At 42.8% G+C, this 27,739-nt stretch overlaps 1 protein-coding gene across 1 annotated transcript; it reads left to right on the forward strand.

The window, feature by feature from the left end:
- Positions 1-110: 110 nt before the first annotated feature.
- Positions 111-18,573, forward strand: LOC120991978 (zinc finger protein OZF-like). The gene is made up of 2 exons (XM_040420741.1): positions 111-167; positions 16,225-18,573. The coding sequence occupies exon 2, from the start codon at positions 16,257-16,259 to the stop codon at positions 17,529-17,531; it is 1,275 nt and encodes a 424-aa protein (XP_040276675.1). The 5' UTR covers positions 111-167; positions 16,225-16,256; the 3' UTR covers positions 17,532-18,573.
- Positions 18,574-27,739: the final 9,166 nt, after the last annotated feature.

The raw sequence follows: 27,739 nt of genomic DNA on the forward strand, positions 1-27,739 counted from the left end.
TGTTAGATTTCCCACCCGTCTGCTGTATTGTCCTGAATTGTTACAGATGACAAATCAGGGGGAAGATCTGACTGATATTAAAGTGGAGGATGAAGAAGAGCGGATGATGGGCGATCCCCCCTGTAAGAGTGAGGTGGAGGAGGACATTCCAGGAGATGTCACCACAGGTAAGGAATCATGAATGGAGGAAGTGCCTTCAGATTCTGTCCTTGTCTTGGTCCCCTTCTGTCTAATGGGGACGGCCCCCCAAATTCTTTAGACAGCCTGTTCCATCTCCACATCCAGGGCTTCCCTCTTATAGAGAACAAAGTCAGTAAATCTGTCCTCAGGATCCCGATGGTCAGTCCTGAAACCGATAGCAACGAGACGGACACAAGCCCTTGGGGTGGGGGCCCATTCCAGCTCAAATCTTAGGCAAGTTCATTGGAACTTGAGAACTTGTTAGGTCTCCTCTAAATTAAAAAGAAAAAGAGAAGTAAGGGCACTCCCCTTATGTAACTCCTTCAACAACAATATATCGGTCCCCAGTACATGAAGCTCCTTACCGTCGTTCACCTCGAGACTTTGTTCATTTTGTATTTTAAGCAAGTCATGGAGATTCTCATCTAAGGGGGAAGAACAACAAGATGGCCGACTTCCTCAGCAGATCAAAACTCGGTCAGGGGGAGTGGTGGCTGAACGACAGTGTGTTTGAGAAGATTGTAGAAAGGTGGGGGCTCCCAACATAGAACTTAATGGAAGAACAGAAAGGCTGAGATTTTCTCTGTTAGATCCTGAGGACCAACCCCTAGCGGTATATATTTCACTCAGAATTGGTATCTGGAATTCGACTATGTCTTCAGTTCTACTGATTGCCCCGTAGTGGCCAAAGAGATCTTGATCCACATGGATTCAGGTGCTAGTGTTGGAACCTCCATTCCCTCTGAGAGGAGATCTTCTATATCAGGGAACTCTGCTGCACCCCAACCTTCTCATCTTCTTCTTCCATCATGGATATTGAGATGGTAATTCTGACTAAAAGAGGTTTGTCAGATCGGGCTGTGTCCACCCTATTAGTGAGAAGAGAGTTAGTTACCTCCTTAAAGTATTTAACAGTGTGGAAAGTGTTTTCTTCATTTCTAGGGAGGGATCCTGACCCTCTGGAGCCCCCTCTATCCCGGACATCTTATATTTCCTGCAGTCTAGATAAGCATTTTAGGCTAGCCACTCTGAAGGTTAAAATGTGACTTTTACCTTGATAGGAGGCTAGCAGACCATCCTTGGGTTAAGAGATTTATTTCTGCGGCTTCCAGGTAACGTCCATCAGTTCGGTCTTTTGAATGGGGGGGGAGCAGAGAACTTTCAGTTACAATTTCAGGGAAAGTGTAAGAGTCATAAAGGCTCCATTGCTGGACAGGTCTAGATAGTTATTCATTCTTAACCCCCCTGACGGGTTTGGTTCTTGCTCCACTAGGGTGGTGGCCACCTCCTGCACTTCTCTCTCTCAGATTTGCAGAGCAGCAACTGGAGCACCCCCACACTTTTTAAGTATTATAGGCTCCTGCTTGATTCTGCTGTTTTTGGGAGGAAGGTTTTACAGCAGGGGTGTAGCTATATGGGAAGTGGCTGCTATGGGGCCCACCCAGGAGGAGGACTAAAAGATTTTAGTGTCAGCTGGGCTTCCTCAATAGTATTATACAATGACATTATAGACAGTGACATGACTTACAGTATATAGGTGTAGTAAATGGACGGAGCGGCTGCCGGCCCGGTCTGAGTGATCTTGACTAGCTACAGGAGTGGAGGCTGCACCGGAAGAGGAGGATGTGAAGAAGTTGCTGGGGAAGAGGATTCGATTCAAAAATTTCCTGTGGGGCCCAGTCATTTCTAGTTATGCCACTCTTCTACAGGCTGTAGTACCCCCTCATTATTATTATTATTATTATTTTTGATTGATAGTTTAATCCTGCATGGTGCTGCCATTGCTTACCTTTATGCTCTCTCCTCTGGAATTTTTTCCATACAATCACAGCCGGCTCCCAGCAGCTTTCCAAGCATGGCGCCGTACATAGTATAGAGGCTGTGCTTGGTATAAGTCATATGACCAATGTATTGTGACGTCACATGGCCTAGGAAGAGGGCAAAGCACTCACGGGGAAGGCCAGCCTCTTCTATCAGCTGATCAGCGGGGATCTCGGGTGTCTGACCTCCACTGATCAGATATTGATGACTTATCCTGGGGATAGGACCTCATTATTTATTACCGGATAACCCCTTCAAAAAGAATATTCTTTGAAGACCGTGTCCCGAGGAGAGAAGTGCGGTAGGACTCTGCGCCAGCAGTGAAAGAGAAATACGTGAGTGCTGGCCGTATACAATATAAAAGGGTGAATGGCCTATAGACGTGAATCGTTGTTATAGGAAAATCAGCCCAACGAAGCATCGATACTCAGATGTCTTGACTAGAAGAAAAAAGTGACATAGATAATTCTCCAGAACCTGATTCGCTCACTCCACCTGTCTATTGGACTGCGGGTGGTCCACAGAGAAGTCCAACTAGACATCCAACAACCTGCAGAGAGACCTCCAGAATCTTGAGGCAGATTGCATCAGAGACAACACAGGGAATTTATCACGAGGGTAACATTTATAAAGTCAGTTTTCCTTGAGTCTGTTTTGGCATACTTTACACCAAATTTATCAAATGGCGCACATTGTTTGTTAGATTTGGATCATCTTTAAAAAACAGTTTTCTCTGTATACTGGAGTGGCTTTTGGATTTTTTTTTTTTACTTTTTAAATAAGTTCCAATGATAAATTTGGAATTAAAATCATTAACATAGCAAAAAATACCCACTTTTCAACTTCATCTTGAAAAAGAGTGCCATCTTGTGCCATCCTGGAAAAGCGATCCACCACCCATATAACTGTGCATCCTGATGATGGCGGTAAATCTAATAAAGTCCATTCCAATATGTTGCCATGAAATATTAGGTAGAGGAGGGAAGCAGACACACAAGCCTCTGCCTAGAAGACTTGTTCTGAGGAAGGAAGCAGACCCGCAAGCCTCTACCTAGACTTGTTTTGAGGAGGGAAGCAGACCCGCAAGCCTCTGCCTAGAATTGTTTTGAAGAGGGAAGCAGACCCGCAAGCCTCTGCCTAGAAGAATTGTTCTGAGGAAGGAAGCAGACCCGCAAGCCTCTGCCTAGACTTGTTCTGAGGAGGGAAGCAGACCCGCAAGCCTCTGCCTAGAAGACTTGTTCTGAGGAGGGAAGCAGACCCGCAACCCTCTGCCTAGAAGACTTGTTCTGAGGAGAGAAGCAGACCCGCAAGCCTCTGCCTAGAAGACTGGTTCTAGGCACATGCAACACAAGAGGCAACAAAGTCTGAGACGTCCTGGGAAAGAGATGGCCACCAGTAGTACCTGGAAATTAGGTCTTGTGAGTACTGGAATGTCCCACAGGTTTATATTTATGCCTGCAGGCAAGGATCTGCCTTCTTGTGGCCACCATGACATATGTCTTCTCCAGAGGGATGTTCGATGATTCAGGCCAAATATGATGATATGTTGGGTAGTAGAGAACTGATGAGCCTAAAACTCAAGGTGAACAGTGCATTGATCGTGGAATCCATGAAAAGACTTAAGCTCTCCTTCATAGCATGGTGGCAGATGCAGGCCAGGACCTACAAATGGAGGAGCTGCTGTGGCAGTGAAGATGCTGCAGCCTGTGGATTCAGAACCAGAACAGAAACCACCAAGGAATCCAAGCGAGCCAAGATGGTGTTTATATATTGCAGGAGTTGCTCCTGACAACTGCACTGGTTAATAAGCTCCTTGAATACTTTAGGAAGTCCCACCTTGGGTGGATTAGTGGGATCCATGGCCGGAGCAAGCTCTAACAAAGTGGATGAGGATCCACTGTGTCATTTGAACAGGTATTGTTTAGAGCTTCTACTAGGAGCGTTACCAGCTCCCCTTGTCTGCACCCTTTAATGTCTGGACTCCACTGCAGGGGAACTACCAGGCTGCTACCTCTTGGAATATGAAATGTAAACCTAAATGGTACCAAAAAACAACTAGTCATCCCACAAAAATAACCCTTCATACAGGTACATGATGGAAAATGAAAAAAGTTCTGGGACCTCCAGTCAGACCGCACAGGATCCTGCAGGAAAACCCCCAGCAGGAGGTATCAGCCCTTGCCAGGATCAATGATACCTCCCAGACATGTTGGCACCTACATTTCATAAGGAATTATGAATCGCCTGGCCATCGCAGGCGCAAACCGGATACATATTTGTGTCCCGGTGGCCACGATGAACGTGCCTATGGTCTTTGTTAGAGGCTAGGATGCCCGCATATTCCTGCGACATTCTGGTCTGGGGCTATGAGCCCTAAGGAGTTTTATGGGTCATTTGCTGCCAGCATCAGAGTAGGAGGGGTGGACCGGCTGGCTACAGGTCATAAGCCCATGCAAGCCAGCGGGCGGGATCTTTCTCTGAAAGGGGGTCACATCATGCAAATGTGTTTGGAGAGATCTGGAAACCGCTGACATCAGCACCCCCCACGTGACTGCAGCTAAGGACTATTTCACCATCATAGAACTTTCAACTACCCGGTAATTGACTTTTTCTCTGCTTATAGAAACATAGAATGTGTCGGCAGATAAGAACCATTTGGCCCATCTAGTCTGCCCAATATACTGATACTATGGATAGCCCCCGGCCCTATCTTATATGAAGGATGGCCTTATGCCTATCCCATGCATGCTTAACCTCCTCCACTGTATTTGCAGCTACCACTTCTGCAGGAAGGCTATTCCATGCATCCACTACTCTCTCAGTAAAGTAATACTTCCTGATATTACTTTTAAACCTTTGCCCCTCTAATTTAAAACTATGTCGTCTTGTAGCAGTTTTTCTTCTTTTAAATATTCTCTCCTCTTTTACCTTGTTGATTCCCTTTATGTATTTAAAAGTTTCTATCATATCCCCTCTGTCTCGTCTTTCTTCCAAGCTATACATATTAACCCCTTAGGACTCAGCCCTATTTCACCTTAAGGACTTGGCCATTTTTTGCAAATCTGACCAGTGTCACTTTAAGTGCTGATAACTTTAAAACGCTTAGACTTATCCAGGCCATTCTGAGATTGTTTTTTTTCGTCACATATTGTACTTCATGACACTGGTAAAATGAAGTAAAAAAAAATTCATTTTTATTTATAAAAGTTACCAAAAATAGTTATTACTTTACATTCCCCATATGTCTACTTCATGTTTGGATCATTTTGGGAATGATATTATATTTTTGGGGGATGTTACAAGGCTTAGAAGTTTAGAAGCAAATCTTGAAATTTTTCTGAAATTTTCAAAAACCCAATTGTTAGGGACCAGTTCAGGTCTGAAGTCACTTTGCGAGGTTTACATAATAGAAACCACCCAAAAATGACCCCATTCTATAAACTACACCCCTCAAGGTATTCAAAACTGATTTTACAAACTTTGTTAACCCTTTAGGTGTTCCACAAGAATTCATGGAAAATAGATATACAATTTCAAAATGTCACTTTTTTGGCAGATTTTCGATTTTAAAATTTTTTTCCCAGTTACAAAGCAAGGGTTAACAGCCAAACCAAACTCAATATTTTTGGCCCGGATTCTGCAGTTTACAGAAACACCCCATATGTGGTTGTAAACCGCTGTACGGGCACACGGCAGAGCGCAGAAGGAAAGGAATTCCATACGGTTTTTGGAAGGCAGGTTTTGCTGGACTGGTTTTTTTGACACCCATGTCCGATTTCAAGCCACCTGATGCACCCCTACAGTAGAAACTCCATTAAAGTGACCCCATCTAAGAAACTACACACCTCAAGGTATTCAAAACTGATTTTACAAACGTCGTTAATCCTTTAGGTGTTCCACAAGAATTAATGGAATATAGAGATACAATTTCCAAATTTCACTTTTTTGGCAGATTTTCCATTTTAATCCATTTTTCCCAGTAACAAAGCAACGGTTAACAGCCAAACAAAACTCAATATTTATGGCCCTGATTCTGTAGTTTACAGAAACACCCCATATGTGGTCGTAAACTACTGTACGGGCACACGGCAGGGCGCAGAAGGAAAGGAATGCCATACGGTTTTTGGAAGGCAGATTTTGCTGGACTGTTTTTTTTGACACCATGTCCCATTTGAAGCCCCCCTGATGCACCCCTAGAGTAGAAACTCCAAAAAAGTGGCCCCATTTTAGAAACTACGGGATAGGGTGGCAGTATTGTTGGTACTAGTTTAGGGTACATATGATTTTTGGTTGCTCTATATTACACTTTTTGTGAGGCAAGATAACAAGAAATAGCTGTTTTGGCACCGTTTTTATTTTTTGTTATTTACAACATTCATCTGACAGGTTAGATCATGTGATATTTTTATAGACCAGGTTGTCACGGATGCGGCGATACCTAATATGTATACTTTTTTTTATTTATGTAAGTTTTACACAATGATTTCATTTTTGAAGCAAAAAGTGTTTCCATAGTCTGAGAGCCATAATTTTTTCAGTTTTTGGGCGATTACCTTGGGTAGGGAATGATTTTTGCGGGATGAGATGATGGTTTTATTGGCACTATTTTGGGGTGCGTGTGACTTTTTGATCGCTTGCTATTACACTTTTTGTGATGTAAGGTGACAAAAAATGGTTTATTTAGCACAGTTTTTATTTTTTACGGTGTTCATCTGAGAGGTTAGGTCATGTGATATTTTTATAGAGTCGGTCGATATGAACGCGGTGATACCAAATATGTATACTTTTTTTTTTATTTATGTAAGTTTTACACAATAACAGCTTTTTTCAAACAAAAAAAATTATGTTTTAGTGTCTCCATATTCTGAGCCATAGTTTTTTTTATTTTTTGGGCGATTGTCTCAGGTAGGGGCTCATTTTTTGCGGGATGAGGTGACGGTTAGATTGGTACTATTTTGGTGGGCAAACGCCTTTTTGATCGCTTGCTGTTGTACTTTTTGTGATGTAAGGTGACCAAAAAATGGTTTATTTAGCACAGTTTTTATTTTTTACGGTGTTCATCTGAGGGGTTAGATCATGTGATATTTTTATAGAGCCGGTCGATACAGACGCAGCGATACCTAATATGTATACTTTTCTTTTCTCCCCTATTTTTTTTTAACTTTATTTGGGGAAAATTACGTTTTTGTTTATTTTTACTTGAAACTTAAATTTTTTTGGTGGAAAACTTTATTTTTTCTACTTTTTTTTCACTTTATTTTTTGTCCCACTTTGGGGGGTATATTTCTTTACAATGCATTCCGAAACTTCTGTATTGGAATGCATTGGCTGTATGAGTAATACTGTGTGTATTACTCATGCAGCTGCAGCGTACTCAAGTTGTGTGTAATAGGTGTTTCTGGGTGATGTAGTGCAATAGACACTAACCTGGTACGGCTGACTCTCTGCAAGGGCAGGTGATGGTATAGATAGTTCGTGACGCCAGTGCCAAGTAAACGGTGGCACGCCGTTTGCGGATAGCAGGAATAAATTGAGGAACACGTGGTATTAAAACAGAACTCCAACTTTAGTAGTTTTCATGCAGAGACAATATTGGAATCGCAGTTCCTTGGCATACAGTCGATTTTGCAATACGGTTGATGCAGGCAATTACAGCTTAAGCAAGGTGATTACAGAGGGTTGAACACAGGACTTGCAGTACAGGAGCTTGCACTCTATTTCTGTCTGATCCTGGAATATAGCAATTCTTCACCAAGGCCCAATAACCTAGTTCTGGCTTTATATCCTTGGCTATAGCTTTAGAAAGTACCTCCTCTGTTATTTTTAGTACCTCTTGCTTCTCTGCACTTTGCCTCTGTCTCTCTCAGCTGCTTCCTCAGGCTCTTTAGCTAAGATATTCCTGTTTCTGCATATGGGAATTCAGGAGGGAATCTTCTCCTGGACAGCAGGCTTCAGGCCTGGACTTGTCTCTGACATTGTCTAATCTCCAACTGTAGACTACAGACACTAGACTCCGTCTCCCCTCTACTTCCCTGACTGGGCCTTATATAAACTAGGGCTCCCTAGCTCCCTCTAATGACTAGAAGCTGGAATGACACCCCTAGCAGGCCTGTACATGCAAGTGTCATAGTAACAGGGAAACACATAGCATTGCATTACATGACATTTTATAAAACTGACATATAACAACTTCCCCATAATTAAGGAGGGACGACAGCACACCAAGTGACACTTTGGTAGTGACGGGTATTACAGTTCCCGTACACTACATACCCCACTGCTTTAAGCTGAGTACGACCTCGTACTCCATCATGGGTCGCCCAACTGGAATCTCTACCTGAAATAGAAAATAGAGACATGCAGGCATACATACATGTAATTCATCTGCATTTACATTTACATCAGGTCCAATTGGCAAAAGTGAAGGGTAGTGACAAGGGGCGTCGTTCTCTTCTCTCAGGATAGTGAATGGAACAGGGGCGCTGACCTGGCACAGCGTAACATTATAACCAGGATAGTCCATGACAATGAATAAGTCCATAATAGAACAGCAAAATGGATAAAACAGTATAAAAGTTCTTGGAGGCTCAAAGAACAAACATGAGTCCGTACCCAGGTTATTTTTCTATTAAATCACAGAGGCTCTCATGCGGTGGAGTCCATCTCTGGGCACATTTCCTTTTTTAAAAGAGCAAAAATCTCAGAGGCTCAGGTTCTTTTGAGTCTGTCTCCGGGCACGGTTCCTTAGTATGAAGTTGCACAATAAAAGGACAGCAAAGACAAGTGCTGTAATACCCCTGATCAACCTGAAAAGGGGGTGAAGGGTAAAAGGTGCAACTAAAGAAACAGGCACAACTTGGCGTGGGGTAGCAAAAGCAGGCAGGAGATCCTGGAAACAAACGTGGCCTTGCTGACTTTGTGATTTCAGTGGTCAACACCTACCACTGAGCCGTGGACAAACTGGCAGCCGCAACAAAGGACCAGAAACGTAGGACTCCTGTCCTGGAAGGGTTAATACCCTCATTCATTGAGGAAATAAATCAAAGGCCTAGCAGGCTGATTACAGTGGCATATCATAACCACTTGGCTCCGCTGGCAGGTATCGTCTGTAGTATTCTTCTACAGGAGGGTGTGCCCACATAACAGTGTCAGGGGGCAGCTGTAGAGTAAAGGGGCCCCTAATAGGTATTGGCCCCATAGGCCTAGGGGTGAACCCTCTGGTGGACCGTGCATGATCACTGCAGGGTGTAACGTGCTTGGCACCGCCGCAGCAAACGGTCCGGTGCTCTGGGTGCAGCAGTTTACGGCAATCGCGGGTCCGGTCTGGGGCACTGACGGAGCGGTGGCAACAGAAGGCGGTCTACGGGTGGTGACAGGCACCCTTACCTCATCCTTCCTTGGCGGTGTCCGGATCCTGACGGTGTGTATCTTGCGCAACTCCCGCAACTTCTCCTCCAGCCGGACGATCTGCTCACCGATGCTCTCTGTGTCGGAGTCGCTGTCATCTGCTGGCGCCGCCGGCGCAGGTACAGTCACCGATGGTGCGGACTCGGCCTCTGCAGATTCTGGCGATGCGTCTGGTCTCCGACCCATCCGGATGTTCTTAAAGGTATTTTGAAGTCCTTTTAACTGTTCCAGCTCTGATATGGTCTTCTCCCGACGAGGCAGCTCGGGGGAAGGATAGGGGCTCACCCATTTCTCCAACACGGTTGGCTGCCAGAAGACATTAGGCCCAATGAAGGAGCTCTGCTCCTGAAAGGCGTGATGGGCCGGCTCTGGAGAGCGTTCCGGTTCCCGCTCGCAGCCAGAGTAGTCTTCTCCTTCTTCTGCCTCCCAGTCCTCAGGCGCTCGTTTGGGACGGGTCACGGCAGTGGCATAAGGGCCTCGCAGGCTCTCGGCAGGGGTGTATTCCACTTCCTCTCCCTCGCGGAGGCTATGCTGGTAAGAAGGGAGGTAGTCTCTTTTGACAGACCTTCGATTCACATAGAGGTCTCTGCCAGTAAGATAGTCTTGGATGAACCCGTAGCCACGGGATTTGTCAAATGACAGCACCACTCCCTTTCTCCTTTCCAGGCGGGGTTGGGTGTACGTATGCTTTTGATGTATTGTCTTAGTTAGTTCCTCATAGAGGATTTTGGTCTTTGTATTCCGCTTTATAGCGGCCTCTCGGATCTCCGCCATCAGGGAGGACCATTTGAAAGATGGTTGGAAAAAGTCTCTCCACGAGCCATAGTAGGGCTCGGGTTCTTTCTCCCTTGGGCGGCAGGCGGGTTGCTCCGGTCCCGGAGCGTAGGCCGGTGGAGCCTCCTCTGGCTCTACACCAACATCAGGCACTTGCGGTATTTCAGGCGTCGACATTGCAGCACAATGATGCTCACTTTTCAACATGCTCGATCCTTCTGAGGAGAGCGATAGGGTCACATCAATTAAAGCAGCCAGCTCCTCCCATTGCACTGGGAGGCCGCCCCCCAGGTATTCCAGTATATGGAAGGCGGTGTCCACGCTGGCAGACATGCAAATGTCCAGATAAGCAGTGGCGCCTGGCCTTGAACTCCTTCCCGCTTTTTCCTCAGAAAGGCGCCAATTTTTCCCGCCTTTTCGGGATGAAGATGACGCAGCAGTAAATTCAGCAAGCTCAGCGGCCATTTTTAGCAAGAAACGCTGTCTGTTCACTGACAGCAAGCAGGATTGTAAAAAGTCCACAAAACCACACTCCAATGCGGCGATTTTCTTCCTCTGTGTAGCGCAACACTGCACAGCGCTTTTTAGAGGTTTTTGGTACACTTTGGGTATGATTTTCAGTCCACAAAGTCCAAAGTCCACTTGAATAAAACAGGCAAATTGTCACTTTGGTCACAGGGCAACTGTATAAGGCACAAAGTTCACGCTTCTTGGACTAGAAAGCGTGCGAATCCTGTTCGTGACGCCAAAAGAGAGGTGCAGCGTACTCAAGTTGTGTGCAGTAGGTGTTTCTGGGTGATGACCAACCTGGTACGGCTGACTCTCTGCAAGGGCAGGTGATGGTATAGATAGTTCGTGACGCCAGTGCCAAGTAAACGGTGGCACGCCGTTTGCGGATAGCAGGAATAAATTGAGGAACACGTGGTATTAAAACAGAACTCCAACTTTAGTAGTTTTCATGCAGAGACAATATTGGAATCGCAGTTCCTTGGCATACAGTCGATTTTGCAATACGGTTGATGCAGGCAATTACAGCTTGAGCAAGGTGATTACAGAGTGTTGAACACAGGACTTGCAGTACAGGAGCTTGCACTCTATTTCTGTCTGATCCTGGAATATAGCAATTCTTCTCCAAGGCCCAATAACCTAGTTCTGGCTTTATATCCTTGGCTATAGCTTTAGAAAGTACCTCCTCTGTTATTTTTAGTACCTCTTGCTTCTCTGCACTTTGCCTCTGTCTCTCTCTCGCAGCTTCCTCAGGCTCTTTAGCTAAGATATTCCTGTTTCTGCATATGGGAATTCAGGAGGGAATCTTCTCCTGGACAGCAGGCTTCAGGCCTGGACTTGTCTCTGACATTGTCTAATCTCCAACTGTAGATTACAGACACTAGACTCCGTCTCCCCTCTACTTCCCTGACTGGGCCTTATATAAACTAGGGCTCCCTAGCTCCCTCTAATGACTAGAAGCTGGAATGACACCCCTAGCAGGCCTGTACATGCAAGTGTCATAGTAACAGGGAAACACATAGCATTGCATTACATGACATTTTATAAAACTGACATATAACAACTTCCCCATAATTAAGGAGGGACGACAGCACACCAAGTGACACTTTGGTAGTGACGGGTATTACAGTTCCCGTACACTACACAGCTTCCGGGGCCTGTGAGATCCAGGGGGCTGGATCTCACAGGCTCTTCACCGGAAGGCAGCGCGATGCCTTCCTTAGACATCGCGCTGCCTTCCATGCCATCGGGTCCCCCCCACAACCACATGGGGACCCGATGGCACCGCCGCCGCAAACCGCATGTAAAGCTGCAAACCGCAGGTCTGAATTGACCTGCGGTTTGCGGCGATCGGCGATACGGGGGGGGTCACATGACCTCCCCCCCGGCGTTGTGACAGGATGCCCGCTGAATGATTTCAGCGGCATCCTGTTCCGACTAACCCCCGCCGCGCCGCAATCGCTGTTTAAACCCATGATGTACCGGTACGTCATGGATCCTTAAGGACTCGGGAAACATGCCGTACCGGTACGTCATGCGTCCCTAAGGGGTTAAGGTCCTTTAATCTTTCCTGGTAAGTTTTATCCTGCAATCCATGTACAGTCGTGGCCAAAAGTTTTGAGAATTACATAAATATTGGAAATTGGAAATGTTGCTGCTTAAGTTTTTATAATAGCAATTTGCATATACTCCAGAATGTTATGAAGAGTGATCAGATGAATTGCATAGTCCTTCTTTGCCATTAAAATTAACTTAATCCCCAAAAAAACTTTCCACTGCATTTCATTGCTGTCATTAAAGGACCTGCTGAGATCATTTCAGTAATCGTCTTGTTAACTCAGGTGAGAATGTTGATGAGCACAAGGCTGGAGATCATTATGTCAGGCTGATTGGGTTAAAATGGCAGACTTGACATGTTAAAAGGAGGTTGATGCTTGAAATCATTGGTCTTCCATTGTTAACCATGGTGACCTGCAAAGAAACGTGTGCAGCCATCATTGCGTTGCATAAAAATGGCTTCACAGGCAAGGATATTGTGGCTACTAAGATTGCACCTCAATCAACAATTTATAGGATCATCAAGAACTTCAAGGAAAGAGGTTCAATTCTTGTTAAGAAGGCTTCACGGCATCCAAAAAAGTCCATCAAGCGCCAGGATCGTCTCCTAAACAGGATTCAGCTGCGGGATCGGAGTGCCACCAGTGCAGAGCTTGCTCAGGAATGGCAGCAGGCAGGTGTGAGCGCATCTGCACGCACAGTGAGGCGAAGACTTTTGGAAAATGGCCTGGTGTCAAGAAGGCCAGCAAAGAAGCCACCTCTCTCCAAAAAAAACATCAGGGACAGATTGATCTTCTGCAGAAAGTATGGTGAATGGACTGCGGAGGACTGGGGCAAAGTCATATTTTCTGATGAAGCCTCTTTCCGATTGTTTAGGGCATCTGGAAAAAGGCTTGTCTGGAGAAGAAAAGGTGAGCGCTACCATCAGTCCTGTGTCATGTCAACAGTAAAGCATCCTGAGACCATTCATGTGTGGGGTTGCTTCTCATCCAAGGGAGTGGGCTTACTCACAATTTTGCCCAAAAACACAGCCATGAATAAAGAATGGTACCAAAACACCCTCCAACAGCAACTTCTTTCAACAATCCAACAACAGTTTGGTGAAGAACAATGCATTTTCCAGCACGATGGAGCACCGTGCCATAAGGCAAAAATGATAACTAAGTGGCTCGGGGACCAAAACGTTGACATTTTGGGTCCATGGCCTGGAAACTCCCCAGATCTTAATCCCATTGAGAACTTGTGGTCAATCCTCAAGAGGCGAGTGGACAAACAAAAACCCACTAATTCTGACAAACTCCAAGAAGTGATTATGAAAGAATGGGTTGCTATCAGTCAGGAACTGGCCCAGAAGTTGTTTGAGAGCATGCCCAGTCGAATTGCAGAGGGCCAACACTGCAAATACTGACTCTTTGCATAAATGTCATGTAATTGTCGATAAAAGCCTTTGAAACGTATGAAGTGTGTGTAATTATATTTCACTACATCACAGAAACAACTGAAACAAAGATCTAAAAGCAGTTTAGCAGCAAACTTTGTGAAAACTAATATTTGTGTCATTCTCAAAACTTTTGGCCACGACTGTACTAGTTTAGTAGCTCTTCTCTGAACTCTCTCCAAAGTATCAATATGCTTCTGGAGATATGGTCTCCAGTACTGAGCACAATACTCCAAATTAGGTCTGTAGAGCGGAATGAGCGCCTCCCTCTGTCTACTGGTAATGCCTCTCCCTATACACCCAAGCATTCTGCTAGCATTTCCTGCTGCTCTATGACATTGTCTGCCTACCTTTTAAGTCTTCTGAAATAATGACCCCTAAATCCCTTTCCTCAGATACTGAGGTTAGGACTGTATCACTGATTGTATATTCTGCTCTTGGGTTTTTACGCCCCAGGTGCATTATCTTGCACTTATCAACATTACATTTTAGTTGCCAGATTTTTGACCATTCCTCTAGTTTTCCTAAATCCTTTTCCTTTCGGTGTATCCCTCCATGAACATCAACCCTGTTACAAATATTTGTGTCATCAGCAAAAAGACACACCTTACCATTGAGGCCTTCTGCAATTTCGCTGATAAAGATATTAAACAATATGGGTCCCAGAACAGATCCCTGAGGTACCCCACTGGTAACAAGACCATGGTCTGAATATACTCCATTCACTACAACCCTCTGTTGTCTGTCCCTCAGCCACTGCCTAATCCATTCAGTCCACGCACAAAGACTGCAATTTATTGATGAGCCTTCTATGTGGGACAGTATCAAAAACCTTACTAAAGTCTAGATAAGCGATGTCTACTGTACCTCCGCCATCTATTATTTTAGTCACCCAATCAAAAAAATCAAGTTTTTAAAAAGATTAGTTTGACATGATCTACCTGAAGTAAACCCATGCTGTTTTTCATCTTTCAATCCATGGGATTTTAGATGTTCCACAATCCTCTCCTTAAGTATGGTTTCCAATAATTTCCCCACTATTGATGTCAGGCTTACTGGCCTATAGTTGCCCGATTCCTCCCTACTACCTTTCTTGTGAATGGGCACAACATTTGCTAATTTCCAATCTTTTGGGACGACTTCTATTACCAGTGATTGATCTAACGAGAAGCTGGTGGCAGATACCCGGGCTGAGACAGCGCTGTTTTCACTGCTGCAGTGAAAAGGCTCTCTCAGCTTGTTGCCTCTCTGTGCCCGCGTGGACAGGAGGTGTATATGTAAACTGTACCAAGCTGACCTTACCTGCTCCTCTGGAGGGCGTAACGTCACGCTTTGGTAACCCATGACCATACCGCCTTTCGTGAGCTCGACGTAGGTGACGTCAAGCGGGCACGAGGTGTGGTATTCGTCACAGATGTATTGTACAAAAGTACTAAAATATGAAAAATATTCTACATATTTAATATTACTGCCTTAATCTGTTGTTTTTACTGTGAAGTAAGCAGCACAAATACCCACAAAGAACAACAGCGGAATTGCTGGGTCTTTGGCTTTCCCTCCAAAAATAACATTTGATAAAATCTGAACAATAAATTACATGTACTACAAAATGTTGCCTCTGAAACCTACAACTCGGCAGACAAAAAACAAGCCTACATACAGCTACATCATCCGAAATATAAAAATGTTGCGAGTCTTGGAATACGACAATGAAAATACAGCTACATCATCCGAAATATAAAAATGTTGTGAGTCTTGAAATACGACAATGAAAATACAAAAAGAACAATTTGTCATAAATGACAACCAGGCCTGGTCATTAGGAGGTTAAAGATGTTTGGTTATGGTGTTTTTTGGCTTCCTGTCGGTGAACTCCAGTCATCAGATCCATGATTATCAGTAAGCTCCGATGTCACATGTGATTATTGTACAGATACAGACGTCTCAGTGGGCTGGTTCCCCAACATAATCAGGCATTTAACATTTTTGAGTTTTATCAAGTCATAATTTACTGTATCTGATACAAGTCATGACCAGGTGTAGAGCAGAATCCTGGACTTTGTCAGGAAGTTATAGAAAGATTAATAATGCTGGAATCTCACATGCAGTTTTTTAACCACAGCCAGGAATAGATTCAGTATGAATGGCTTATACCTCTGCTTCCTGATGGATCCATTTCCAGTCTAAGCCCTTATGCACACCACCATATCTACGTTGCAGTTCGAAAATTGCAGATCTACAAAACACGTATACCGGTCAAGTGCATGCCACCATTTCTTTTTAGCTCCTGCTGAAATGTCCATACCTGTTTGCAAAACGGGCAAGTATAGGACGTGTAGTAACATCTTTCTGAGGCCATAGAATGGACATACAGATGCGGATAGCACACAGTGTACTGTCCGCATCTTTTGTGGTCCCATTAAAATGAATCCGATCGGATGCAGACTGAACATATGGTCGTGTCCATGAGTCCTAATAAAAATGTTATTTATTGTGTAGTTTGGGAGAAAAAAAACTGATTTCAATTTTTATCTTAACAGAAAACCTGAATACGAATTCTGATGGAAAGTTCATGTTATCACTGAATATTAAAGCAGAAGATGAAGATATCATGCAGCACTTTTCAGGAGAAAACCTAATTTCCTTTAATGTACATTCCGGACTTTACAGTACAGATCTGTCATATAATTCCACTAATTATGACGAACCTTGTCCTGATAAATCACACATTGCTATCCTAAGTAGAGGTCAGAAAGAGTGTAAATGGTTTACTACTGTGAAACCTTTCTCAAGGCTTTCAATACATAGCAGAATTCACACAGGGGAGAAACTATGCTCCTGTTCAGAATGTGAAAATTGTTTTACCCAGAAATCACATCTAGTTAAACATGATAGAAGTCACACAGGAGAGAGACCATATTCATGTTCACAATGTGGGAAATGTTTTACACAAAAATCAAGTCTTGTTATACATCAGAGAACTCATACAGGAGATAAGCCATATTCATGTTCAGAATGTGGTAAGTGTTTTACATGTAAATCATATCTTGTTAAACATGGGAGAACTCACACAGGAGAAAAGCCGTATTCGTGTTCAGAATGTGGAAAATGTTTTACAGGTAAATCAAGTTTTGTTAACCATGGCAGAATTCACACAGGAGAGAAGCCATATTCGTGTTCAGAATGTGGGAAAAGTTTTACACAAAAATCAGTTCTTGTTAGACATGAGAGACGTCACACAGGAGAGAAGCCATATTCATGTTCAGAATGTGGGAAATGTTTTACAGATAAATCAACTGTTACTATACATATGAGAAGTCACACAGGAGAGAAGCCGTATTCATGTTCAGAATGTGGGAAACGTTTTACAGATAAATCAACTCTTATTATACATGAAAGAATTCACACAGGAGAGAAGCCATATTCATGTTCAGAATGTGGGAAATGTTTTACACATAAATCAGTTCTTGTTACACATGAGAGAAGACACACAGGAAAGAAACCATATTCATGTTCACAGTGTGGGAAGTGCTTTTCAGATAAATCAAATCTTGTTATACATGAGAGATGTCACACAGGAGAGAAGCCGTATTCATGTTCAGAATGTGGGAAAAGTTTTACAGATAAATCCACTCTTATTATACATGAAAGAATTCACACAGGAGAGAAGCCATATTCATGTTCAGAATGTGGGAAATGTTTTACACATAAATCAGTTCTTGTTACACATGGGAGAAGACACACAGGAAAGAAACCATATTCCTGTTCACAGTGTGGGAAGTGCTTTTCAGATAAATCAAATCTTGTTATACATGAGAGATGTCACACAGGAAAGAAACCATTTTGACATTTTATGGACCTCTCCAGTCATTATGAAAAATACAGACATTCCTCTGACCTGTTTAAGAAAGATGGTTTTGTTAATACTTACGCAGCTGCCATGCTGTTTATGCCACCATTAGTGTTGAGTGAATTCAAGCATACAAAACAGAATTCGATCCAAAGTTTAGGAAAAACTTGATTAGCCGCGAAGCCAAATTTCCTTGAGCTTCGTGGAAACAAATCAATTTTTCCTATAATGGCTGAAAATTAAAAAAATATTCTCACCTCATCCACTTGATCACGGAGAGGCCGTCCACTCTGTCTTGATTGAAGAACACCCGCCAAAGCACATGCAGTGAGCGTGAAGACGTCAACACATGATCATGCTGGGCGCACCCAGTGACGTCATTAGTGATAGCAACACTGCACGCGGCCAGCATTATTACGTCGTGACATCGTCACGCTCACCACAGGTCCTTTAGTGGATTTTCTTCAATCAAGTTGGGAGCGGATGGCCTCTCCGTGAGCAAGTGGATGAGGTTAATATAATATTTTTTTTATCCCTGGATTAACCCCCTGAGCACCTGAATGTGAGTCTCAGAGGCCACAATCAGAGTTGAGCAGCATCTGAGGGGTTAAATAATGGTGGGGGGGACAGGTTATTCCTGGGAATCTTTTGTGCTTCAAGAATTGGATAGAAATTGTGAGTTTGTTTTCAATTTATCATTTAGTGCCTACAGCAATCCATGATCTCCGACTCACTAATGTAATGGCTACCTGATGAATCTACCACATCTTCTTGAGATTGGATTGATCCACAGACACTACAATTCTGTTTCCTTCCCACCTTCGTAATTCCCTCCTCCCTTTTCCCATTCCCAGAGACACGCGTTGAAATATGAGTTTACTGTCTGTGCAGTTCAATCCAGATTCTTTCTACCAGTTTTATTCCTGTGAATTACAATATTTCATTTGCTGATTACGCCCAAGTTCTTCTCAGTGATGGCTCTGTATCCTAGATTTCTGTGTTTGTAAAATTGTTAAAAAAAAATCTAATAAAACGTGTTAAAAAAAAGCGGGTTTCCTAATATCTCCCTCTGATAGAAGCTCTGACATCAGGCTCTATACAGTCATACAGGGGTGGACATTACCCATAAGCTTCATTTATATCTACCATGTATGGATTTTACAGGACGTCTCTGATAGAGCAGTGTAGTCTACTATACCGGCCCGATGGAGGCCAAAAGGACACGCTCCCATCATGTGACTGGAGCCTTATGGATATGACTGACATAAAAAGAACACATAGCCTCTAATGTAATGTGAGAAGAAACTTTGGAGGTCCTCCATTACATGTAACTTCACATGACGGGTCTTACCTTGTGATATAAGAGGCTGGTGCTCTTCCATCATGGCCTCCTTGTACAGATACTTGTGTCCTTCTATATACTCCCACTCCTCCATGGAGAAATAGACAGTGACATCCTGACACCTTATAGGAACCTGACAACACAATGAAACCGTCATCATCCAGACCCCTCCAGTGCTGTTACTGGAGAATTTCCCAGCAGTGTCACCTCTCCAGTCAGCAGCTCAATTATCTTGTGGGTGAGCTCTAGGATCTGAGGGGGAGGCTCTGTGAGGGGTCCTGCTCCGCCCGCCTGACTCCTGAAGATGGATGATGGGAGTCACACAGTCCCCTGATGTCTTCTTCACTATTGTGTACTCCTGTGGATGGAGAGAGACACTTAGGGAATAAACCCTTCAGGGGCCATATGCTCTCCTCCGGCCCTCTTCTCTTGGGTACAACGTGCCTACTTACCTTCTCATGGCTCCTACAACATGACTATTGGACACAGATGACATGATACATCATTCACCATATTGAGGGCTGATCTTCAGGTTCTCATCACTTGGAAGGTCTGAAGGCCGTTCTACAGGACCCTGGACTCTTCCTATTCCTTCCTTTGATGGATTCTCCTTCCCACTGTCTGACTTTTTACAGAATACAATAAAGAGGAGAGAAATTTAGAAAAGTTCATCTTGGAGATCATCTCCCTGCTGAATGGAGAGGTAAAGTCTAATAATCTTCTGATGATCTCCTTCCTGTCCATCCTTGGTGGTCATTCAAGAAAAGAGCTGGAGGCTTCTAGTACTGCAGGCGCCTTTATGAGAAGAGGAGAGGAAATCATCCAGGGGACAAGACCAGATGTCACCTCCAGAACCGCACTTCCTGAGCCTGGAGGGGCCCCGCTTCTCAGAGCTCCCACCACATGGATTCCTGGGGCCCCAACATAAGAGATTTCTGGTGGCTCCACAGGAGATAAATGTCTGATAGATGCAGGTCCCACCTCTGGGCTGTGCTCAGCTGTGTCCAGAACTCCTAGAGAAGAGACTGGAGAGAGCTGAGCTCAGGCCGGGCCCCTGCTCCATTCATTCTCCTAGATTCAGGGGCTTCTCCTAGATTCACCAGGCCAGTCAGGGGCTCCAGTTCTCTACATAAAATCCGGATGATGACAACCTCTACAATTACTATTACTCAACCCTAAACTACCACCTCACCAGGACAGTCAGGGGACACCGGTTCTCTACAGAAAATCTGAACCATGACAAGCCACACTACTACAGGGGGAGGGATGTAATACTACTACTTTACAAAGTGCATCTGGAATACGCAGTCCAGTTGTGGGCACCAGTACATAGAAAGGATGCACTGCAGCTGGAACAAGTACAGAGGAGAAAAGCTGTTCCATGTAAAATGTGCTCAAAAGACAAGGAGGCACTGCCTCCGACTGGAGAGGAAAAAGTTCAGTTTCCAGAAGCATCAAAGCTTCTTTACTGTGAGAACTGTGAATCTGTGGAATAGACTTCCTCAGGACGTGGTCACAGCAGGAGCAGTGGACAGTTTCAAAAAGGGTTTAGACGAATTCTTAAAAGTAAAAAATATACAGTTGCAAGAAAAAGTATGTGAACCCTTTGGAATTATATGGATTTCTGCACAAATTGGTCATAAAATGTGATCTGATCTTCATCTAAGTCACAACAATAGACAATCACAGTCTGCTTAAACTAATAACACACAAATAATTAAATGTTTCCATGTTTTTATTGAACACACCATGTAAACATTCACAGTGCAGGTGGAAAAAGTATGTGAACCCCTAGACTAATGACATCTCCAAGAGCTAATTGGAGTGAGGTGTCAGCCAACTGTAGTCCAATCAATGAGATGAGATTGGAGGTGTTTGTTACAGCTGCCCTGCCCTATAAAAAACACACACCAGTTCTGGGTTTGCTTTTCACAAGAAGCATTGCCTGATGTGAATGATGCCTCGCACAAAAGAGCTCTCAGAAGACCTACGATTAAGAATGGTTGACTTGCATAAAGCTGGAAAGGGTTATAGAAGTATCTCCAAAAGCCTTGCTGTTCATCAGTCCACGGTAAGACAAATTGTCTATAAATGGAAAAAAGTTCAGCACTGCTGCTAGTCTCCCTAGGAGTGGCCGTCCTGTAAAGATGACTGCAAGAGCACAGCGCAGACTGCTCAATGAGGTGAAGAAGAATCCTAGAGTGTCAGCTAAAGACTTACAAAAGACTTAAAAAAATGTTTTTATTGAACACACCATGTAAACATTCACAGTGCAGGTGGAAAAAGTATGTGAACCCTTGGATTTAATAACTAGTTGAACCTCCTTTGGCAGCAATAACTTCAACCAAACGTTTCCTGTAGTTGCAGATCAGACGTGCACAACGGTCAGGAGTAATTCTTGACCATTCCTCTTTACAGAACTGTTTCAGTTCAGCAATATTCTTGGGATGTCTGGTGTGAATTGCTTTCTTGAGGTCATGCCACAGCGTCTCAATCGGGTTGAGGTCAAGACTCTGACTGGGCCACTCCAGAAGGCGTATTTTCTTCTGTTTAAGCCATTCTGTTGTTTATTTACTTCTATGCTTTGGGTCGTTGTCCTGTTGCAACACCCATCTTCTGTTGAGCTTCAGCTGGTGGACAGATGGCCTTAAGTTCTCCTGCAAAATGCCTTGATAAACTTGGGAATAAATTTTTCCTTCGATGATAGGAATCCGTCCAGGCCCTGATGCAGAAAAGCAGCCCCAAACCATGATGCCCCACCACCATACTTCACAGTTGGGATGAGGTTTTGATGTTGGTGTGCTGTGCCTCTTTTTCTCCACACATAGTGTTGTGTGTTTCTTCCAAACAATTCAACTTTGGTTTCATCTGTCCACAGAATATTTTGCCAGTACTGCTCTGGAACATCCAGGTGCTCTTGTGCAAACTGTAAACGTGCAGCAATGTTTTTTTTGGACAACAGTGGCTTCCTCTGTGGTATCCTCCCATGAAATCCATTCTTGTTTAGTGTTTTACGTATCGTAGATTCGCTAACAGGGATGTTAGCATATGCCAGAGACTTTTGTAAGTCTTTAGCTGACACTCTAGGATTCTTCTTCACCTCATTGAGCAGTCTGCGCTGTGCTCTTGCAGTCATCTTTACAGGACGGCCACTCCTAGGGAGACTAGCAGCAGTGCTGAACTTTTTTCCATTTATAGACAATTTGTCTTACCGTGGACTGATGAACAGCAAGGCTTTTGGAGATACTTCTATAACCCTTTCCAGCTTTATGCAAGTCAACCATTCTTAATCGTAGGTCTTCTGAGAGCTCTTTTGTGCGAGGCATCATTCACATCAGGCAATGCTTCTTGTGAAAAGCAAACCCAGAACTGGTGTGTGTTTTTTATAGGGCAGGGCAGCTGTAACAAACACCTCCAATCTCATCTCATTGATTGGACTACAGTTGGCTGACACCTCACTCCAATTAGCTCTTGGAGATGTCATTAGTCTAGGGGTTCACATACTTTTTCCACCTGCACTGTGAATGTTTACATGGTGTGTTCAATAAAAACATGGAAACATTTAATTATTTGTGTGTTATTAGTTTAAGCAGACTGTGATTGTCTATTGTTGTGACTTAGATGAAGATCAGATCACATTTTATGACCAATTTGTGCATAAATCCATATCATTACAAAGGGTTCACATACTTTTTCTTGCAACTGTAAATGCTTATGAAAACGTTTAGAAATATGAGTCTCACTTCCTTCTGGGATTCGCGTCCCAACCTATCCCTTGGTTGAACTTGATGGACGTTTGTCTTTTTTCAACCGTATTAACTATGTAACTATGTACTCCACTCTTTACTGCCACCCCAGTTTCCTTGGTAACTATAGGGCCCAGCCTGTGAGGTAAGGTGGAGCCTGGAGGACACTGGACATTTTTCATTATTAGGCACCGGGCCCCATACTCTCTGGGTGGGGTCAGTCTCCTAGGTAACTATAGGGCTCGGCTTCTGAGGTGAGGAGGAGTTGGAGAACACTGAAAATTTCTCATTAATAGGCCCCATACTGGGAGAGGGGCAGTCACCTCTGTAACTAAAGGGTCCGACCAGTGAGGTCAACAGTAGCCTGTATCTGCTGCACAGCAAGGACTGAAGGACCTCTGATGATACCACCATGAGATCAATGAAGGGGCAGAGATAAGGATAGGGGTAGAGGTGGTGAAGGACCTGTGATGATGATGATTTTATCTGTTCTTTTTACCTATTATCTTTTTATGATCCACTCTTCATTTTGGGTTTAACTGTCTGATAAAAACGTTTAAAAACAACCTTTATTGTATTTCAATAGACCTCCTAAGTACTGGGCCCGTTTTTGGTTTTGCTTTTTTGTTTTTTTCCTCCCCACGTTCCAATACCCATAAATTTTACGTTCATATAGCCATATCAGAACTTTATTTTTTAGTTGTATTTTTTTAATGGCACCATTTAATTTACCAATAGGGGAGAGAGAAAACCTACAGAATAAAAAGGTGGAGCCTCTCACCTCAGTGGTTTACAAACCATGCAAGTAGGTTCTTTCGTTTCCCCCACCAGGATAAGTCCTTCAGGGTCCAGCCGGAGATCTGCAATCTGGCCTCTAAGTAACCTCCATTCTTCTTCAAGGCTGACAGAATTTCTGCCTGACGCTGTCAAGATTGGAATTAGGCCCACTCTACTACTGGAATACAGGCAACAAGGGACCCCAGAATCGACATCGCCTTTGTCATCTTTGGAGTTGTCAAAATCCAAAATCCATAACCTAGACTGGACTTGTAGCATTTACATCTGGTAAATAAATTCTTTGGATTTTTGAGTCCAGAAGAAGGTCCAGGAACATCTGATGTCTTTCAGTGTCATTCTGGATTTTTTGATATTTATAATCCATCCTAAGTATTCCAGAGTCCTCACCACTTCCTGAACTGCTACTGTACAATCTTGGAATGACTTTGCCAAGATCAAAAAGTCATCCAGAGAAGGAATGAATATGATGTCTTTTTCTTTTATGTACGAGGCCATCTCTGCTATTACTTTGTTAAAAACCCTTGGAGCCATAGATAGCCCGAAGGGAAGTGCCTGTGTGCCAGATGACGCAGCTGACTGCCTATGTGGATTGCTATCCTTAGGAATTTGTGATAATCCAGATGATAATAAGCATCTTTCAAATCTACAACTGCTATTAAGCAATTCAGAAAAAGAAGCTGAATCGTTGATGTAATAATTTAAATTTTATATTTCCAGAAGTACTGCCGAACCCAGAAATTCTGTTAATCCTCTTCACAGTATGCTCCACCAGAGGAGCCCATGGCGCCAGTCGCAAGACCACAGAAGAGACCCAGGATATGGATATGTCTTTGATATGATTTACCTATCATTTTATATGGTTTAATATAAATTTTATATCAAATAATAAGCTTTTTATATCATTTTATAAGTCCTTATCAAATGATAAGCTTTTATTAACACTTTATATCCCATTTATAACATTTTTATACAGTTTTATACCACTTTTATGTCATTTTGTGATTTGATATCACTTTGATATCATTTTGATATGCCTTTTATATACACTGAATTTGAATAAAAAACCTGAAATGTCACATTCCTGCTATAAATGTACATTTTCCCGCAGGTCCACGAGCGTACAGTAGATTGAAACTTGAAGTGGGTTATGAGCATAGCACAGGACGACAGCTGTTAACTGAAACTCACGGCCCTTACATCCTAACATCAAACTTTTCATTTCCTCCAAGACCACACATATGAGTATCAGGTAGCAGCTATGACAACCTTAGAGGTGTTAATTTTCTCGGGATCTGTCTATAGCAGAGTTAACACAAAAACTATTGATATCGTTTCAACAGCTGAGGCAAATACTATGCAGTATCTATCCATATTTTTATAGCATCTCTTTTCAGGAAACAAAATGATTGTGATTGGCTGTATCTCCGCCAACACATATTGCATATGCTTATGGTAAGAAAAATGGCTTAATATAAATTTTATATCAAATGATAAGCTTTACATAGCACTTTATAAGTCCTTATTAAATGATAAGCTTTTATTAACACTTTATATCCCATTTATAACATATTGTCACGGCTGTATGTGAGCAACAAGAGCATACACAGTAAATAGAGCTACTGACCGGACCCAAACTAGGGAGGATAAAGGGTGACCCCTGACAGACCCTCAAAGCTCTCCCTATGCTGCTAAAGCACATGCCCGGATCCAAATGGTGGCACGAGGCATGCCCGCGTACCTAAGACTGATGACCACTGTAACCCCTACAATAGTGGAAGGGGCATGGCCACCGGTGCCCTGCTCAGTATATGGAGGGAACCGTGGTCGCCTCAGATCCAGTCAGAAAATAAACAGGTACACTACAATGTCTGCACACTTAGCTGAAGGAGCTGCAGCAGCAGAGAAGACGGATCCAAAGACGGCTGGCAATATCCGGAGTACTTGCTGCAGCACAACACAGGTCCAGTGAAATGATAGCTTACAAGTGAAGATACTCAAGCAAGAGCTACAACTCAAATGAGAAATTTAATCCACACCCTACAAAGGAGGAGGGGTGATTTAAAGGCAGGGAAATCAAATGCAGGAGGAACAGCTGGGAGGAAGGAAACAGAAAGTAAAGACCTCATCACAGGGGCGGAGAAACAGAGCAGTGAGAACTCCTCCAAGCTCTAGTAGTGACATCATCACAGGGGTGGAGAAACAGAGCTGTGAGAACGCCTCAAAGCTCTGGTAGTGACACATATTGATACAGTTTTATACCACTTTTATATCATTTTGATATGACTTTTATATATTGGCATGCCCTTTTGATACAGTTTTATACCACTTTTATGTCCTTTTGTGATTTGATATCACTTTGATATCATTTTGATATACCTTTTATATATTGGTATGCCCGGTCATGTCCAAAAGACGTATACTACACGGCCGGGGGTCTTTTAATTATAATAGCAACGATAAAAAAATCAAGAATGACAAAATTTTAATCATTTTAAAAAGTTTTATACATTTTTCTTTATTTACAACACGTCAACTTACATTTTTAACAACCACTTAGGGACCGACAAGTTTGTGTGTAATTACAACAGCGTATACATAATTGTTTCATGTGCTTCGCTACAAAGGAGCGCACAACACTATCATTTTTTCTAAAATCACTCGGAAATTTTTTTAATACACTTTCAAAAGGTATTCCTTTAGCTATACAATGTAAGATATAGATGCAGTAATGGCCGCAGACCGAACTAGCGACGTCCTGGATTTGTCTGTTTAGATACCTTATAGTCTTAGAATTTTTGTATAAAAATTTTATAAATTCAGCAGGAAATAGCTCACTCGACGGCGATAATCCATAACTATCAAAAAATATAGATACGTCGTCAGGCTGTAATATAATTAAAAACCAGTGTCGCCCCCCGCTTATACGAATTGTCTGTATTTACAATGTAGGCCGCCCGGCGGTCGATGATTTTATTTTTAGGTAATAAATCGCATGGAAATACACCTTTAAATATGCGACGGGCGTGAAAGTCGGTTTTAATAACACGTGTAATTTCATAATTATTCATTTTTATTGAGAAGCATATAAAACTTCCCTTCTATTATTTATTTCAATAATGTTTTCATGAACTGAATACACAATCATGTTAATAGTGTTTACAATTCAGCTCTGAGATTTCCACTTTTTACTAGCGAGAAATGACCGCCGGGTTCTTGATCTGGCGATAAATAAAAAGCGAACAATGTGTAGCCGTTCAAAAATTCGGACCGGTCCGCGGATAAAGCGTTGTCAGCCTTATGCTTTCCCGAAATATGTACGAGCGACATATATTCTCGAACAGCTGATTCGTCTTGGAAATTAGGTTGAAATGGTCTTGCGGGTATCTGTTGCCCCCCCACCCCGTCCAAATATAAGGCCGCATAATTTGCATTATAACGTTTGAAGTACAAGAATTTCTTTTTTGGTAATGACCTGAAAATTACGCATTGTCCACAAACGTTAGTATTACTGTTCTCGGTATGTTCCCCAGAAAAAGATTCTTGTTGTTAGATATGCGAACACATTTTCATACTTCTCTGAATAAGGGCTCTACGCCGCCATAAGAGCCGACAGCTTTCGGCGTGTAGTACTGTTTTCGCAATATCTCGGCAATACCTGTCATTTTATCAACATTTTTAAGCAGCGTCTATCAAACAATGCAACCCAACTGTTTATGCAATTTTAACTAATCAAGATAGTGGATTTATTGTAAAAAGAAAAAAGCGGACTACATTTTAACAGTTTATGTAAAACTAGTAAAAACATTACAAGACGTTGCGTACAAACGCATTTTATATACATTCAAAGTAAAAAAAAAAAAGTAAAACAACTAAAAACATTATAATGCGTTACATACAAATACATTTTATATACATTCAAAAGTGTAGCATCTTCAAAAGCTTCTAAAAAGAAACGTGTTTTACCGGGGTACATTTGCCGCGCCAACGTAATAATCTGTAAGTTATCACGAGGGTTCTTAAAAAGGACCATGTATTTAGTGTTTAAATTTATGGTTCAGCTTTTCTTACCCTGACAAAAGTAGTAAGAGTGTATATGTTTCTTCAAACTGTAAAGTGACAGGTACCTCTCCCCCTTTTATACAGATACCCCCGCCCCTTTTATATCGCTTGATATTAAGTTTATATCGCTTGATATTAAAATTTATAGTGTTTGATATTAAATTTATAGTGCTGGATATTAAATTTATAGTGCTTGATATTAATTTAATATAATAGCATTAAAAATCAAACGATGACAAATATAATTAGTTTTAAAAAGC

Source organism: Bufo bufo, chromosome 2, assembly GCF_905171765.1.
Source record: "Bufo bufo chromosome 2, aBufBuf1.1, whole genome shotgun sequence".
Lineage (NCBI taxonomy): Eukaryota > Metazoa > Chordata > Amphibia > Anura > Bufonidae > Bufo > Bufo bufo.